This window comes from Phoenix dactylifera, chromosome 4 (assembly GCF_009389715.1).
Source record: "Phoenix dactylifera cultivar Barhee BC4 chromosome 4, palm_55x_up_171113_PBpolish2nd_filt_p, whole genome shotgun sequence".
Lineage (NCBI taxonomy): Eukaryota > Viridiplantae > Streptophyta > Magnoliopsida > Arecales > Arecaceae > Phoenix > Phoenix dactylifera.
In genome coordinates, this window is record NC_052395.1 from 4,009,859 (window position 1) to 4,026,950 (window position 17,092).

General features: G+C 42.1%; 1 protein-coding gene across 4 annotated transcripts; it reads left to right on the forward strand.

Moving 5' to 3' along the window:
- Positions 1 to 9,407: 9,407 nt before the first annotated feature.
- Positions 9,408 to 13,720, forward strand: LOC103716872 (jasmonoyl--L-amino acid synthetase GH3.5-like). Of its 4 annotated transcripts, none has more exons than XM_017845122.3 (5): positions 9,408 to 9,642; positions 10,415 to 10,840; positions 10,929 to 11,030; positions 11,760 to 12,577; positions 13,041 to 13,585. In XM_017845122.3, the coding sequence occupies exons 2-5, from the start codon at positions 10,560 to 10,562 to the stop codon at positions 13,583 to 13,585; spliced, it is 1,746 nt and encodes a 581-aa protein (XP_017700611.2). In that variant the 5' UTR covers positions 9,408 to 9,642; positions 10,415 to 10,559. The 4 variants fall into 4 exon arrangements, with proteins under 4 accessions (XP_017700611.2, XP_017700616.2, XP_008803285.2 ...); XM_017845127.3 differs by having other exon boundaries at positions 10,476 to 10,840; XM_008805063.4 differs by having other exon boundaries at positions 10,479 to 10,840.
- Positions 13,721 to 17,092: the final 3,372 nt, after the last annotated feature.

Genomic DNA, 17,092 nt, shown 5'->3' on the forward strand with positions numbered 1-17,092 from the left:
CAGAGCGGGATACCCCCCTACCAGTAGGTCAGACCCTCATCATGCGGGACGTGTTGGGAGAGCTGCGATCCTGGGACGAACACGAGGGCCCTGGGAGAGGCCCAGATGGGGTGTTCTGATTTGGCTCTCCGACCCCAGCCTTGGGTATGGAGGCTGTCCTCGGTGGGCCCGAGGTTGGCGGGCACCCTGGGCCGTGCCTGCAGGGTGCGATAGGGGTGCCACTCGGAGGGGCCCGTGTGGGACCCATGGACGTTGGTGACAGTGGCGACTACCACCGGGTCATAGCTACGGCTGGTAGTGCAGAGGGGGATCACCCAGCTGTCGTGCGACTCATCAGGGCGGCAGTCATGCGCGACGCATTAGGTGTATGCGTTGAGATAGAGCAGCAGGGCGACTTAGGCCGCCAGTCTGAGGTAGCTCCCGAGGCCCAGGGGGAGGATGAGTCTGTGGCCGACCACGCAGTTGTGACCCATGAAGATTCTAGCTTGGAATTGTAGGGGGGCGGCCAAGCCGGCCTTCATGTCTTCCTTTAAGCGGCTAGCACAGATCCACTGTTCAGATATCTGTTTTCTTTGCGAGACACGGTTATCTGGCGATGGGCTCGGTAGACTGAGGCGGCGCCTGGGGAGGGACTGGGAGACCTAAGCAGTCGATTCCCAGGGGCTGTCTGGTGGCCTTTTGGTCCTGTGGAGGCGAGGGGTGGCGACGATTAATGTCTTCCACAACTGCTCTCAACAGGTAGTCATGGTAGTATCGGAATCCTGTGTTGATCCGTGGGTGTTGTGTGGTGTGTACGCGAGCACGGATCACAGGGTTAGGAGAGCCCTCTAGCAGGAGATCACTGACCTGGCCGCCCAGGGTATCCCGACGATGTTAGTTGGTGACTTCAATTGCATCCAGAGTGCAAGTGACAAGAGGGGAGGTGCAGCATTCACGGATAGAGTCGATAGGAGGGAGTTTCGCGACTTTGTAGTGCGGAACGGACTGGTGGACCTAGGCTTCTCGGGACCGCGGTTTACCTGGTGTAACAATCAATCTGGCAGTGCTAGGGTTTGGGAGCGATTAGATAGGGCCTTTGCATCCCCAGACTGGATCCTTCGATTCCCTACTAGCCGAGTGAGTCATTTACCCCGGATTGCATCGGACCACTGTCCCTTACTGATCTCCACCTCATCGGGACCTTGCCATCATAGCCCCTTCCATTTTGAGAAGATTTGGCTATCGTACCCTCAGTCTTGGGACATTATTCGAGATGCGTGGCGTGTCCCGGTGCGGGGGAATGCGATGCAACGAGTCTCACGCAAACTCGAGATGACCAAACGTCGGCTTCGCCGCTGGAATCGCGAGGTAGTGGGCGATATTTTTCGAAGATTGGATGGGGTGGAGACTGCGATTACTGAACTGCAGAGGAGAGAAGACCTAGGAGGTGAACTCCCGGAGGGGGACATGACCGACCTTCGGGGGCTTCTAGCGACTCACCACTCCTTACTACGACAGCATGAGATATTCTGGCGACAGAAGTCTCGGGTCCAGTGGGTACGCGAGGGTGATTGCAACACTAGGTTTTTCCATCGGACGACGGTTATCCGGAGACAGCGGAGCATGATCCACTTATTGCGTAATGGGTCTGGACACCGAGTGGAGGGTGAGCCTGCCGTCAGACAGGTCTTACTTGATTTTTTCCGCACTAGATGGACGGAAGATGGAGGCCCTGATGATGGCGACCACCCTCTAAGGGTTGATGTGGGTATTGATGATGACGAGAACACGACCCTGGTTCGGCCGGTGTCGGCGCAGGAGGTGCAGGACGCAGTCTGGGCTCTGGCGGCAGACAAGGCTCCGGGACCCGATGGGTTCCCCCCGTTCTTTTTTCGAAGATATTGGGGCATCATTCGGGGAGCAGTGGTTGAGGCTGTGCAGTGTTTCTTTACTCAGGCAGCTATGCCTGAGGACTGGAAGGCCACTTTCATTACGCTCATCCCGAAGCGCCAGGAGGCGGTAGAGCCGGGTCACTTCAGGTCCATTAGTTTGTGCACTACCTTGTATAAGGTTGTGGCGAGGATTATGGTGGGCAGGATGAAGCCTCTACTGTCGGGCATCATCAGCCAAGAGCAGGGGGCCTTTGTAGCGGGGAGGAACATCTCCCAAAATGTTATGTTGGCCCAAAAGATGATGTGGGACCTTCAGCGAGCACCGAAGCGGCGCAGCTTGATGGGAATCAAGCTGGATATGGAGAGAGCGTATGACAGGATCAGGTAGAGTTTTCTTCGGAGAGCATTGGAGGCCTATGGCTTCCATAGGCGATGGATTGGATGGGTCCTAGGGTGTGTCCAGGGGCCAAAGTTCTCTATCTTGGTCAATGGCACATTGTCAGCTTTCTTCGAGTCCACCATGGGGTTGCGGCAGGGATGTCCCTTATCCCCTTACTTATTCATTATTTGTTCTGACATCTTGTCCCGTGCTTTGCAGAGTGCGTGCACTCGCCAGGAGCTAGAGGCCTATGTTCCAGCACCGGGGGCGGGACCCATCTCTCACTTACTCTTTGCTGACGATTGTCTTCTTTTGTCTAGGGCGCGGATCTCTGATGCACGGGTTCTTCGCAGGGTGCTGGCAGATTACTGTGCGGCGTCCGGCCAGAGAGTAAACTTCATGAAGTCAGCCATTCAGTTCAGCCCTAGCACGGAGAGCAGAGTCAGACAGGAGATCAGGCGGATTTTGCAGATACCAGAGCAGGAGGGGACACTGGTCTACCTGGAAGTCCCCATTACAGGCCGGCGACTACGGATGGCACAGTGCTCGAGGTTGGTACAGCGGGTCGAGAGCAGGCTGGAGGGATGGCGGGCATCATCTCTATCCATGATGGGGCGACTGACACTAGTCAGATCGGTATTAGGATCCATGCTGGTATACCTTATGGCCAACACTGTGATCCCAAAGACGACCCTGTTGAAGATTGAACGTCTCCTCAGGAGTTTCTTGTGGGGGTCTCATGGTGGGGGCCATGGGGTACATCTGGTGGCCTGGGAGCAGGTCTGTCTTCCTATCAGTGAGGGCGGTCTGGGAGTACAGTCCCTCTTGGAGAGGCGTGAGGCCCTTGTCGCTCGACACGCAGCCCGTTTTTTGTTGGAGCCACAGGGGCTCTGGAGCCGGGTGATGGCAGCCAGATATGGCCGAGGGGGCTCTGAGGTGGCACGGAGTGGCCGCCGAACCTCCTTTATGTGGCGTGAGATCGGGAGGTACTTGCCGACTGTGTTGGCTAACACCAGGTGGCTGATAGGCGATGGACGGAGCATCGATGTGATTTGTGATCCGTGGGTGGATACCCTTCCTTTGAGATACTGGCCGACGATGGTGGATACTGAGGCAGCTGAGGGGCACCGGGTATGCGACCTCCTAGCACCAGGGAGGACAGAGTGGGACGAGATCAGACTACATCAGTTGTTCGGGGCACATCTTGCTGAGAGGATTCGCTCCCTCCCAGTACCAGGATGCGAGGGGCCAGACGTCCGGGTATGGGGCACCTCATGCAGGGCCAGTGTCAGGTTGGGTGATCTGTTACGAGTTATCCAGCAGGAGCATGAGCGGGGACCGGACTACACCTGGATATGGAGGTCCGGGCTCCACCCAAGGGCAGCTCTCTTTTTGTGGAAGGTGATGTGGGATCGCCTTCCGACGAGTGTAGTGCTGAGTAGGCGTGGTTTGGGGATCCCTGCGGAGTGCGGGGCTTGCGGCGTAGACGAGTCTGTGGACCATGTACTATTTCGGTGCACTTGGGCGAGGGCGACATGGCAGTGGATAGGTATCCCGGAGGTGGCGTGGCGGGAGAGGAGATTCTTTCTTCAGATGATACGACAGTGGCTGGCCAGTCCCGGGACACATCAGGAGGCCATCAGAGCGACTTGCACAGCCCATCAGATCTGGCTGGCAAGGAACGCTCGTATTTTCAGCGAGCGCAGGATGTCGCCGAGGTTTGTTGCGGAGGCTGCTCGTGCACTGGCGATGGAGCCCAGACTCACCATCCCTTCAGATATACCTTTGATAGCTCGGGACACCTGGGGTTCCTTCTCTGCTCAGGCAGCTCCTCGGACGGTGTTTTTCACCTGGGAGCCCCCACCCCCGAGTTTCCTCAAGGTCAACTTTGACGGGTCGGTGTTGGATGGAGGTACGTGAGGCGGGGCAGGCTTCATTATACGGGACCCTCATTCCAGGGTAGTGGCAGCAGGCGGTTGCCAGTTGTTCGATATATCAGTTCCAGGGGCGGAGTTGCGAGCTGCCTGGGCAGGTCTTCGCCACGCGCGGCAGGTGCTGCGGGCTAGCTCGATCATCCTGGAGGGCGATTCGGCTACAGTTATTGGGTGGATCCGGAAGGGAACGAGTGGTGAGAGCACAGACCATCCTCTGATCCGGGACATCGGGATGATGGTGAGGGATGGCGCGGCCTTTCAGGCCCCGCATGTATTCAGAGAGGCCAACGGGGCGGCCGACTGGGTAGCTGCATACGCGGCCCACCACTCAGGATACGCCCTGTGGGCAGGAGAGAGGGAGCTGCCATTGGCACTTCGTAAGATTATGTATTTTGATTTTCTTGAATGTATTCGAACACGTGTTGTCTGGACAACCCGTCAAAGCAAAAAAAAAAAAAAAAAAAAAAAGCGCTCTCCACTCTTGTGTCCTGATCGGCGGACGCAAGAGTGGCAATTACGTGATTATCTCAGACCATGATGGTATTTTTCATATCTCCAACGATCCCGAGCGCCACAGTATCGTTGTCCCATGGAAAAGAAACAAATCATCAAAAAGGAGGGAAAAAAACAAAACCAAAAGATTCGTTTGGTTAGGATGGACTCGAGAATTATTTATGTAAAAAAATAATTATAGAGAAAAATAAATTTTAACATGCTTGGTCCGTAGAAAAATCATCCGTACAAATAGTATAAAATTTTTTTTTGCCATATTTGATTGGAGGTAATCAAATATGAGAATACTACTAAATTTTGAATAATGCTCTTGTTCAAGTAATAACATTTTTTCGCAATTTATTTATTAGCCATTTATGTCCCTTTACATAAACTTTATCAATATTATCTATTTCGAATATTAAAATATTTTTTAATTAATTATATATATTAGAAATTATGTTTTTTATTATAAATAAATTTTAGTATGTTTGGTATATAGATAAATATACTAATTGCTAATAAATCCTATGTTAGACTTATAGATAATTAATAAATATTTGTTAATTATTTATTAATAACTAATATTTATTAATAAATATATTAATATATTACTAAATATTATTAATCACTATATCGATATATTTATAATATATTAGTATAATATCAATATAATATATTCATATAATTAATATTAACTATAATAATATAATATAAATAAGGATATTTCTGTTACGAAATGATAATTTCAGATTATCTTAACTCGGTAATCCAACATGAAAAAATAAATACCACCTTTCTGATGGTATTGTTTTACCTTCTCTTTTAGAAAAATAGACATAAGACTCATCATTTATTTTTTTATTTTTTCAATCTATTTTTCGTATCAAATAAGATAATATAATAGAGAACCAGAATATCCCCAACTAAACATGCCCAATAAAGAAATGCCCAAAGAAGTAGTTGACTAACGAATGGTACTCACCAATCACATTTTCTAAATTTCGTGCTCTCAGAATGAATACACACTGAGTGAGAGAAGAAGTCTGTGATAGCAAGGGACATCTAGGACTCCTTTTTGAATCTTGTAGTAACTCAGGCGATCATCATTGCATAGGAGCCCTTACCATCAAGATTTTTTAAGGTAAACTTTAATGGTAGGATAGCTAATGGGGGTAGCATTTGAGGTGCGGAATTTATGATCAGATGCTCGAATTCCAAACTTATAGTAGCAAGTGGCAGTTGCTTATATGACACCTCCATTTTTAAGCTAGGTTGAGGGCAGTCTTGGAGGGTATTAGCAACAAAAGGCTCATCCTTAGACTAGATTTTATTTATCTTGAAGCTGACTCAACTAAGATGATTGGATGGATGCAAACTGCCTAATGCGGGTTATGAGCATCTGCAGATTGATAAGAAAGTACATTGTTTTTCATACCACTCATGTTTATCGGAAGTCTAATAGAGCAGCTGATTGGGTTGCATTCTTATGGTACAATATTTTGGTAGAATTTTTCAGGCCATCAACCATACTATATTTCTTTTCTTCGATGATGATGTATTTTTTTGATTTTTTTGGACATATTTGTACTGGAGGATATGATTTGTACGCCATTAAAAAACAAAACAATTTGCCTGCACTCTCCGATTCAGTGTACATATTTTATAGAAAGATATTTTTTAGTCTTGTCTTTATATGCAGGTAGTTTCGTCACTCGATGGGTGCAAGGAGATCACGAGACCAATGTTGCAGAGATTTTGTGCGGATTAAACCATGCTTTGATTGAATTTTTATGCGAGTTGCATGTCGGTCTAGTACTAATTCAACAGGTTTAAGAGATATATTATTTATAAATATATTATAAATATGTGAGGCATGATGTTTTTAAAACAGATACCGACAAGATCCGATGTTTTATTAATGTCACAATTATGCTTCATAATAGTTAGAACTAGTATATAACACGCGATGTGTGGGGAGTATTTTTTTTTCTAATTATTTTTGAAATACAATATAGAATAAATATAAAAGAAAATAACAAAATAAAATAAAAATAATAAATATTAAAAGTTTAATTATTTTATAAAATAAAATTTTGATATTAATATTATGACATACTATCCTTATATAAAATTCTAATTTATGCATATTTATCAATATAGTAAAATAATATATTATTATAAAAAAATAAAATCATGGCCAAATATAATAAGAAATAGAAAAGTATTGGATCTATAGATATTTAAATATAATATAGTGAGGTCATGAGTTGTTGTTCTTTTACTTTTTACGAAAGATCATGAATATAAAATATATTAAAATAAAAAAAGGCATAATCTATGACTTGCATGGGATATTGGCAGGGTATTATACTCATAAAAAATCATTTTGGTTAATATCAGCAATATTAAGCAAATATAGTTATTAATAATATCATTAATTTTTGTATTAATTTAGTCGTACTAATATTGCATAATAAATATATATTAAGCATATAGTAGCATATATTAAGAAAATATGGTTATTGATGGTATAATTAATTTCTGTGTCAATTGTAGGTCTAATAAAATCTTTATTCAATAAGTTAATAATCCTCTTCATATTATATTGTTATATTTCAATGAAGAACCTTATTAAATAAGAGTCATGTATATTATCCAAAATAAAGAGTTCTATTAATAACATCATTAATATAAATATCTATGCAGTGAATGGAAAGCTTTGCACAAACACAGTCTTCATTTTAGTATATATATATATATTAAGCAAATATAGTTACTAATAGTATCATTAATTTCTATATCAATTTAGTAGTTCTAATAAAATCTTTATTTAATACGATTTAATAAGCTAATCATCATCTTATTAATGATATTATATTTTTATATTTTGATGAACAAGCATAATAAATGAGAGCCATGCCAACGTCATTAATATAGGTATCTATATAGCGAATGGAAAGCCCTAAACTAATACACTCTCTATGTATGTGTGTGTGTGTATATATATATTAGACAAGCCAAACCATAAAACATGATTCAACTTGGGAACCAAAACTACATATCCGAAGTTTTTAGAATCATTTCCTTCTTGACCGAGAGCTTTATCAAGATATCAATTTGTATTAAATTCATCATTCAATGAAACAATGTATTCAAAATCTCAAACCTTGTTATCTAAATTGATGTTAACTAACATTATCCTAGATACTAGCTAAAGGGATGATAACTAACATTTTCCTATCTCGAATGAGTGTGATCGAAAATAAATATCAAAATTAATATTTAAAGTAATATCATATCACAGTTTTACTATACAGGCTTAAGATGTTGATATGTAATTACTAAAATATCTCAATTCTTTCTTAAACTTATCGATATTAACATTATTTTACCATATCACCTAGGGTATCAATATTTCTCCATTCCTACATTGACTAGAATTATAAAATATTTTAATTATTTTTAAAATTCATGAATATCTACAATAATGTTTTATACTAATTTTAAGAAACTATTTGATATATCATTTGTTAATCAAATCTCGTAATAATGTGACTCCTTGTAAATTTTATTATTTTATGAGAAATATAATGAAGATGCCATCACCAGAGTTTTGTTAAAAATAGAGAAGCATGCCAACTAGCTAAGCTACATGGCGCCGGCATATTCATACTTAAAAATAACATTTCATTTTAATCTATTACATGGAGTGAACCGATTTTTTTTGGCTTAAGCCTTTCTCAATCCAACACCAAATGGGCCAGTTTTTTGTACACCTCTATCAATATCGCTGTTATATTTGGTATCATATCATTTTAGGAAAGCGGTTGTCTAGTATGAACCTATTCAGTCATACAAGTTTGGCAAGAAGGTCAGTTATTTTTCTAAGCTCTTAGGGAAAGGATGGGATTTATCCCAATCATACTTTATCCTCACCCTCCGCTGTATATGTTACCAGGAAAGAATTGGTGTAATCCTAATCTCACTTATACGTATCCTAATCATTAGTTACCAAGGGAGCATACGAAATGGGAGGTCTCATCAGTCAAACTACACTAAAGAAATACTATTTTCTATTCTGTCAATTTTTTTCTCACTTTTTGTGTGTGTGTGTCTATATATATATATATATATATATATATATATATATATATATATATATATATATATATATATATATATATATAATGCAGGCAAGCACGTAATGGTGGTTTTTTTTTGTCAAAATACATTTTATTTTCAATAAAACAAGGTTGAGTATATCCTGCCAAATCAAAGAAAAGTAAACAATACAACAGGTGGGGAACACTTGCTAAACTCATCCAGATGACGTCTCCAGAGTGACGTGCCACGTATGAGGCGACTCAGTTCGCAGCTCTGTTCCCCTCACGATACACATGATCAATCTGGACGGCGAACATCTCCTGCGAATATTCCGAATCAACGAGCGACTGTTACCATACCTATCCACTTCCCATATTCAGTCAATCACCATGGCAGAGTCTCCCTTCATGCACGATCTGTTGATATCCAGCACGCATATCCACCTGCACATAATGGTGGTTGGCGAAGCTCGTCGGCCCGTTTGCCCATTCGTTCGGTTGGCAGCATGCGAGGTAATAACCCACGAGATCACCCGTGGACTTCGCCTATGGTGGGCCTCCATGGGGTCAACCTCTCCCTATAAAACGGGAACCTTCCCCCCTCGACTCTTCACAGTGAGCAAAGCCCGGAGAGTACGGAGAGGGAGGGCAAAACAGACTAAGATCTTGGGTGGTCTTAAAAACTCTTTTTGCTTGGTTACTTTTTGTTAGGCTTTTAAGGAGGATCCGCGCTCGGATTTAGAGTAGACTCGTGATACCTTTGCTCCAGAGTCTAACCCAAAGAGAGCGACTAGTAGAGAAGAGGGAAAGAGGGGGCGGAGCTCACGAGGCGGCTCCTGGCTCCTCCAGTTGAATTCAAAGTAAGAACTCATAATGTTGACATCTTCGATCGTTTTGGTCAATTTATTTCATGTTTTCTCAGCAAAGGCCGCAGCTTTGGTACTGAAAGCTCGGAACTGTGCTCTCGTCGAGGTCTGTTGGAAGAGATTTGTTCATTTATGGTGGAAAACCTTTGCTATAACTAGCATTTGTTCGAATTATTGCTCTATTTTTTTTCTTCTTTTGGCCCTTTTTTTCGTTATCTCGGAGACCCATACATTCGAGAATATCTCTGATGTTTCTGTGATCTATAATATTATATTACAAAGCTTTCGAAAGTCTTTTATCGATCTGATTCAAAACTTCCTCCTTTTCCATTTCTTGTTTCTTCTTTCGGACCTTTACTCTTTTTCTCCATCATGAAGTCTTTTATTCCTCCTCCTGCTTTAACGTCTCCTTCCGCTTCTTAATACTAATGAAGTTTTTCCTCTGTTGATATATTTGCCATTGTCCATATATCGTCTTGTTTATGATGAGTATAATTCGTCTTGTTCTGTCGTTCAGTTTCCCAGTATTGCTGTCAGACAAACCGGATTTTATGGATTCTTTACTCAAAGTATCTAACTTGCAAGCTTTAAATGCCGGTTTTTGCTTAAAATCCTTTTTTTGGTCTCCGGAATCCGGTGCTTCCGTCTGCTCTGATTCGATATCTAATTATATTTTGTTTCTATTCCAAATATAAGTCTTTGATTCGGTTCTTATCACTTAACCGTTGCTCTGCTTTTCTCTGCTTTTCGTTGCGTCTTTGTCAAGGAGCTCTGCTCGAATGGTGTTCTTCTCTGCGCAATATGACTTGAATTCTTCTCGTCTGAAGCAGTAACTTTGAAGATTCGTCGGCGCTGGTAGTGTTCGGTGGACATATCTTCTAAAGCTTTCAGTTTCGTTGACATTAGAGAAGATGACAGTTGTCGGCGTCGAGAGCGTAATAGAGGAGTTCGAGACACTGACGAAGGATGCCGGCCGAGTCCAGAGAGAGACCCTGCAAAAGATTCTCGAACAAAATGGCGAGGCAGAGTACTTGCAGAAATTCGCTCTTGGAGGAAGAACCGACCCCGAGAGTTTTAAGGCTTGCGTTCCCTTGATCACTCATAAAGATTTGGAGCCTTACATTCAGAGGATTTTCGATGGAGATACTTCACCCGTTCTCACTGGGAATCCTTTAATAGCGATCACACTCAGGTATTGCTTGGGGTGCCTTGTTTTCTTTGATCATTTGGCTACCAAGTACCAATGGCCTGCTAAATGGGAAGCTTGTCTTTTGCTACAGTTCTGGTACCACTCAAGGAAAGCGCAAGTTTTTACCATTCAGCGAAGAGCTGCTTGAGTCGACGGTGCAGATATACAGGACTTCATTTGCTTTTAGAAACCGGTATGAAGTTCTTCCACATCGAAGAAGGCCTCTTTTCTATGCGTATGGTTTTAGAGATTGACTTGTTTATCCAACTTAGGGTTACATTGTGTGAGACTTGATGACTTTGTTCTTCTAGAATCACTGTTTTCTGAATCTTTTTCTTCCTAGATTTCTATTTCACTGTCTGAGTCGTTTATGTATCGGATTAAATAAAGTAGATGTAGTGTTGTTAATAGTATTTTTTTGCCCTTTTTCGTTAATCTTTATGTTCTTCTGTCATATTTCCTTGGTCCAGTAGCCCCTTATTTCTAGTGGAATATGCATGACAAGCAAGCATGAACTTGGAGGGAAAAGATAAATTTAGCCTTCAATACAATCCTTAGTGGTCCCTTCTCTCAAGATTTCCATCTATGTATTCATAACCTTTTATACTGACATCAACAGACTGCTTCTTCAGTCTATTTGATGCTCGGCTATGAAATTCAAACATCAAAACTAATTACACATTTGAGCTGTTCTTTGTTTACCGGCCTTTTATGTTATCTTGTCCTATTTTATCCTTTTGGCAATGGACCGTGGATCTCTCAAAATTGAGTATCTGTTTTGTTTACAAAAAGTATATAATCATGCTAATTTGCTGGTTTATGCGAAAGCTCGCTTTTAACTAAGCCTGTTCGCATATTTATCCGATGTCTATTCACCTATTCAAACATAGATATCAAATCCATCGACGACTTCTTTTTGCAGAGAATACCCAATTGGGAACGGAAAAGCTTTACAATTCATCTACAGCAGCATGCAGATGAAAACAAATGGAGGGCTCATCGCTGCAGCAGGCTCCACAAATATTTACCGAAGCGAACACTTCAAACGCACATTGAAGGACATCCAGTCTCAGTGCTGCAGCCCTGATGAAGTTATATTCTGTCCCCACTTCGACCAGTCTTTGTATTGCCACCTTCTATGTGGGCTACTTTACTCAGATGAAGTGCAGCACGTAAATGCGCAATTTGCCCACAGCTTGGTCAATGCATTTCGAACGTTCGAGCTGGTTTGGGAAGATCTCTGCAATGATATCAGGCATGGAGTTCTCTCCAGCAGAATTACCGTCCCATCTGCCCGTGCAGCTGTTTCCAAACTTCTGTTTCCAAATCCCACACTGGCTGATTCCATATATGAAAAATGCAAGGGTTTAAGTAACTGGTATGGTGTGATCCCAGAACTTTTTCCCAATGCCAAGTATGTCTATGGCATTATGACAGGAGCGATGGAACCATACTTGAGAAAGCTAAGACATTATGCAGGAAGCTTGCCCCTGGTATGTGCTGATTATGGGGCTTCGGAGGGATGGATTGGTGCAAATGTAAACCCTGGGCTGCCTCCTGAGTTGGCAACGTTTGCGGTGCTTCCCAACATCGCGTTCTTTGAATTTATTCCTCTGGGAAAGCCCGAGGGGCAGGAGTTGGAGAATGGTGCCTCCATTGACTACATAGAATCAGAGCCAGTTGGTCTTACAGAAGTTGAGGTTGGCAGAGAGTATGAAGTTGTCGTCACCAGTTTTGCAGGTATTGCTCTATTTCTTTCTGTTCTGCTGTAGTATTTTTCTCGTTCGTTCCTTCGAGCCATGTTTGATGAAATGCTGGGAAAACTTTGGAAGTAGAAGCTGTTAACTGCACGATTTCATAAGGTGTCTTCTGAATATCACAAATTTACCATACTTGCTGCCGCCTGAAACTTGTGATGCTAATGCAACTTGCCGATATGAAATCAGCGAAGTATAATCTGCATCAGGTGCTTTCTGTTTGATGTCAGATGAAACTTCCAAGGGTTCATTGAGCTTCTGTAACCCATAGTGACCTCGTTTTCTTTCTCTCAATTTGTACAATCTCCTTCATTTGTGTATTCTCTTACTGAATAATATTATCGTGACAATTGCCTCCTTTACATAAAAAAAAAGAAGATCAGTGAAGTTCTTTTGCGGGTATTTAATTGCTGACAATAGTCTTTGTGGTTTGCATCTGATGACAGGTCTATGTCGCTATAGGCTGGGGGACATCGTAAAGGTGGCAGGATTCCATAACTCCACGCCTGAGCTGAGATATATATGCCGGAGAAACGTAGTCCTATCCATCAACATCGACAAGAACACAGAGAAAGACGTGATGGTGGCCGCCGAGGAGGCAGCCAAGCTCTTAGCGGCGGAGAAGCTCGAGCTCGTGGATTTTACGAGCCACGTCGATCGTTCGACAGACCCTGGCCACTATGTGATCTTCTGGGAGCTGAGTTCGGATGCCGGCGAGGAGGTTCTGAGCAGCTGCTGCAATTGCTTGGACCTGGCTTTTGTGGATGTAGGCTATGTCTGCTCGAGGAAGGTGGGCGGAATCGGACCGCTTGAGCTCCGTGTTGTGAGGAAAGGAACCTTCCAGAAGATTCTAGAACATTTTCTCAGCCTTGGGACTTCGATGGGCCAGTTCAAGACGCCCCGCTTGGTGGGCCCATCTCGCGGCAGGGTCTTGGAGATCCTGTGCCACAATGTCATCGAGAGCTATTTCAGCACTGCCTATGGCTGCTAAAAGCGGTGTATCACACCTGCTGTGATTTTGTTGTTCTCCATGCCCTCCTAGCTTCCTTGAAGCTTTCCTGTCCTTGTTATGTCATCGTGTAATAAATGAGAGGGGCAAATGAAACTTAACTAGGATCTTAGTGCATATCAGCGTATGTCTCGAAAGAATGACTCATGTATCTTCTTTCAGGATCCCGTCAGCCCCTTTCATCCCTCCGCTGCACAGATTTTCAAGCGCAATTTGCAGGATCCAACGATCGACATCACAAAAGAAGATGAATCATTCTTTCTGCAAAAGATACAACCGGAACCTATGGCTAGTAGAGTAGTCGATGCTTCTAATTTGCTTATAAGCATCGGCAAAAAAAAAATTTCAGTTTCATACACTTAGCGTCGGTGTTAAAATTACCGACACTTATAAGCATCGGTTCAGACTCTAAAAAGCTCTGGAAAAGATTTTTTTTTTTAGTGTTCTGTGGCTTTCAAATCTATGACCTGGAGGTTTTTGCCCCAATTCGTTTACATAACGACACTATAGAAGCCTATTAGATAGTACCAACGGATTTGCTGTCTTGTGGCGTGGCAGAGCAGAGTAGTCCAGGGTTAGTCCAGATGATCATAAAAAAAAATTCAATAAAAAAAATAATTTTAACAAGCATTTATCAATAATAAAAACTAATAATTTTATAAAGGATATACTGATGAAGATTGCTCGTCACCGAATTAGACGGGATCTATGGCGCTCTAAGGTGTCTCACGGCTATTGCCGGTTTGCAATCATCAAGTGAAAACTAGAATATGGATGAGATCTTCGAAACCCTAGTTGCTTGAGGACGACAAAGAGAAAAAAAAGAATGAAACAAAAGAATAAGAGGTTTAAGCCTTTCAGGTGTGCGGGGTGATTCGAAGGATTTCATTCGCATCCGATATTCCATTTTCGGGTTATTGTCTTAAGTGATGGTTATCCGATATTTAGGTTCTTTTTAGTTTAGGCTTGGTTAATCACTTAATTGGTTCTCTAATTTAACTTAATTTAAACTTTTTCTTTTCACTTATCCTTATTATATAGATATCCGAATTTAGATTCGAATCCAAGAAAATTAGGTGTATCTGCATCTGTATCCATATTCGGAAGATTTTTGAACTGACTATTCAAATCCGTATCTAAATCCGATCGGACCAAATATACAATGTTCGAATCCAACCCGAATCGAATACAAAAATGGATATTGTCGGATATAATCTAACCCGCTTTCAGCTCTACTTCTATCACTCCATTTGATTCTTCTCGAGTAGAAAGCTATGCCCCATTAAAATTTTATCCAAAAAGGAAACTTTTTGTTTGACCGACCTATTTCGAACCCCAAATGATGGAAATTGGGCTCGATCACTAGAGGTGCCACCCTCTAAAGGACAAGGGATTATGTTGTTGTTTTTCGAAAACAGTCCCTTTTTTTTAAAAAAAAGATTATTTCAATCGAACGTCGTATGATCAAGTTATAGCCTCCGGAAGTTTGGCTTACAACTCAGCTTCTCGATGTGGCAGATCTTGCTCGTCACATATGTGTTTTCCATATATTTGATGTTATGATTTGGCCTTATAGGATTTTTAAATCATAGACCAATTTGATTCCAAATGGTTCTCCTATCTAATTATGATTCTTACGTTGGATTGAGCCGTGATATTTTTATCATGGCTTCTCTAGCTACGTTGAGGGTCTATCATATAGCCTATGCCTGCAACCAGATTGCTAGCCACAGTGGATTTGAGCGCCTGGCCATGTCGCTCTCTGCCTATTTCTCCGTCAGTTACAACTTGATCACAACTTTGATTGGATTGGGTGGAATTGCAATTTTTTTTTGATAATTTTTAAGTTGGCGAGCCTTGAGGCTTAAAATCTTGCATATTATACCGCCAGTTTCACCCTGGCTGGGCTTGGAGTCGCCGAGAGACTCTTCCATACCTTCGCAGTTGTAAGCCAGGAAGCTTCTTCAGAGTTGGGACAACAGTCTCAATTCAACGGCTACCTCCTTTGCGAGAATGAGAGCTTCTCCAATCAAAAAATGGAGCAATCATCAGGCAAAAGTCCATGGAAAGATTTCTAGGTTACATAATTTTTTTTCCCTGAGAGGAAAGGTGGAGAGAAGTGAGCGGTGGTAGCTTTATCGAGGTCGGGGTGCGTCTTTTGCACCGAAGAAGGATTCACCATCCTTTGCAGAAATCACCATTAGATGAGCTTGAGTTGTATCTTTTGCATGAAAGAATGATTGATCTTTTTTTTTTTTGTTGCAACATCAACCATTCGGTCGCACAATGACTTACTTTGAGATCTGTTCAAGGTGCGATCCAATGCCACGAAAGAAGGTGAATTATTCTTCGGCACGAAAGATACAACTTGAACCCACATTGGATCGCCCATGGCACAGACTCAACGCACTCCAAACTCCGTTCTTCTGCTTGCACAGATCTCAATGCACTGCAAAATTCCCATGGAAACATTGCTAGGAGAATCTATTCAGATCTCTGATATGTTCCGGTCACCACCGGAGAGATCCAGCAATCACCTGCCATTTTAGTGATATAAAAATGATGTCCACCGGAATTTTCTGGTTTGAATATGAAGTTGAGAGGATTCAAACTCGCCTGCATTCTTGAAAACATGTGCCCAAATGCTCTGCCAAATGCCACCAAACCACATTCTTTGCAAAGTTCCTAGTTCAACTGATCATAAGATATTTTTCTGGTCTCCTTTCTTTAATTTCTTTTCTTCCAATGGTTTTGTTCTCTTTTTCTTTTATTTTACAGGCAACCTAATTAGAGCCATGCACCTTTAACTTATTTATTATTGGTCAATATCAAGTGTGGATTTGAAACAGTTTCAAGTAGTTTTTCTTTTGTGAATACAAAATTCCATTATCTTCAGGCTTGAGTAAGAATACGGTTGATCGCTGCTAATTTTTGGGCTGTAATAGATTTGTTATATTTGGTCAAGTTAGTTGAAGATTGGGTGGAAACTGTGGTTTAGACACTCAAGGGTATTCTGACTGCATATCTTTCAAAAATAATGCTGTACTCAAGCAAAAATTAAAAAAAAATGTTGTACCAAATTATGTCAAATTCTGGTGTGTAGTTTTCAAGTACAAAATTACTCAGATCAATGCATGGAAACAGAAATCTCATTGCAGAGAATATACAGATGTTCAGAAGATCGAATCAGTGGAGGATCCTTGTAGTTGCATCCCTTAAATTATCACCTTCTTATACCAAATGTTGCTCGAATTATCCTTAAATATATTCTATAATCCATTCATTCATAAGAAAGTTGATGTGTCATATTATTAAAAAAATATAAGAGAGAGAGAGAGAGAGAGAGAGAGAGAGAGAGATTAACCAAACCAACCAATCATGATGAACCAACTGATGCAATTCTATAAAGATATCATCATATACATAAATTCCTCGCAGCATTTGGAAGTGAATGCCTCTGTGCCTTCGTATCTTGTACTCTGCCTCCTC

What these genes read in the sequence shown, in the direction of transcription:
- LOC103716872 (XM_017845122.3), top strand. Translation starts at nt 10,560, where the DNA reads ATGACAGTTGTCGGCGTCGAGAGCGTAATAGAGGAGTTCGAGACACTG. An exon ending in TTAATAGCGATCACACTCAG is followed by an intron (nt 10,841 to 10,928) that starts GTATTGCTTGGG and finishes CTTTTGCTACAG; the next exon opens with TTCTGGTACCACTCAAGGAA. An exon ending in TCATTTGCTTTTAGAAACCG is followed by an intron (nt 11,031 to 11,759) that starts GTATGAAGTTCT and finishes TTCTTTTTGCAG; the next exon opens with AGAATACCCAATTGGGAACG.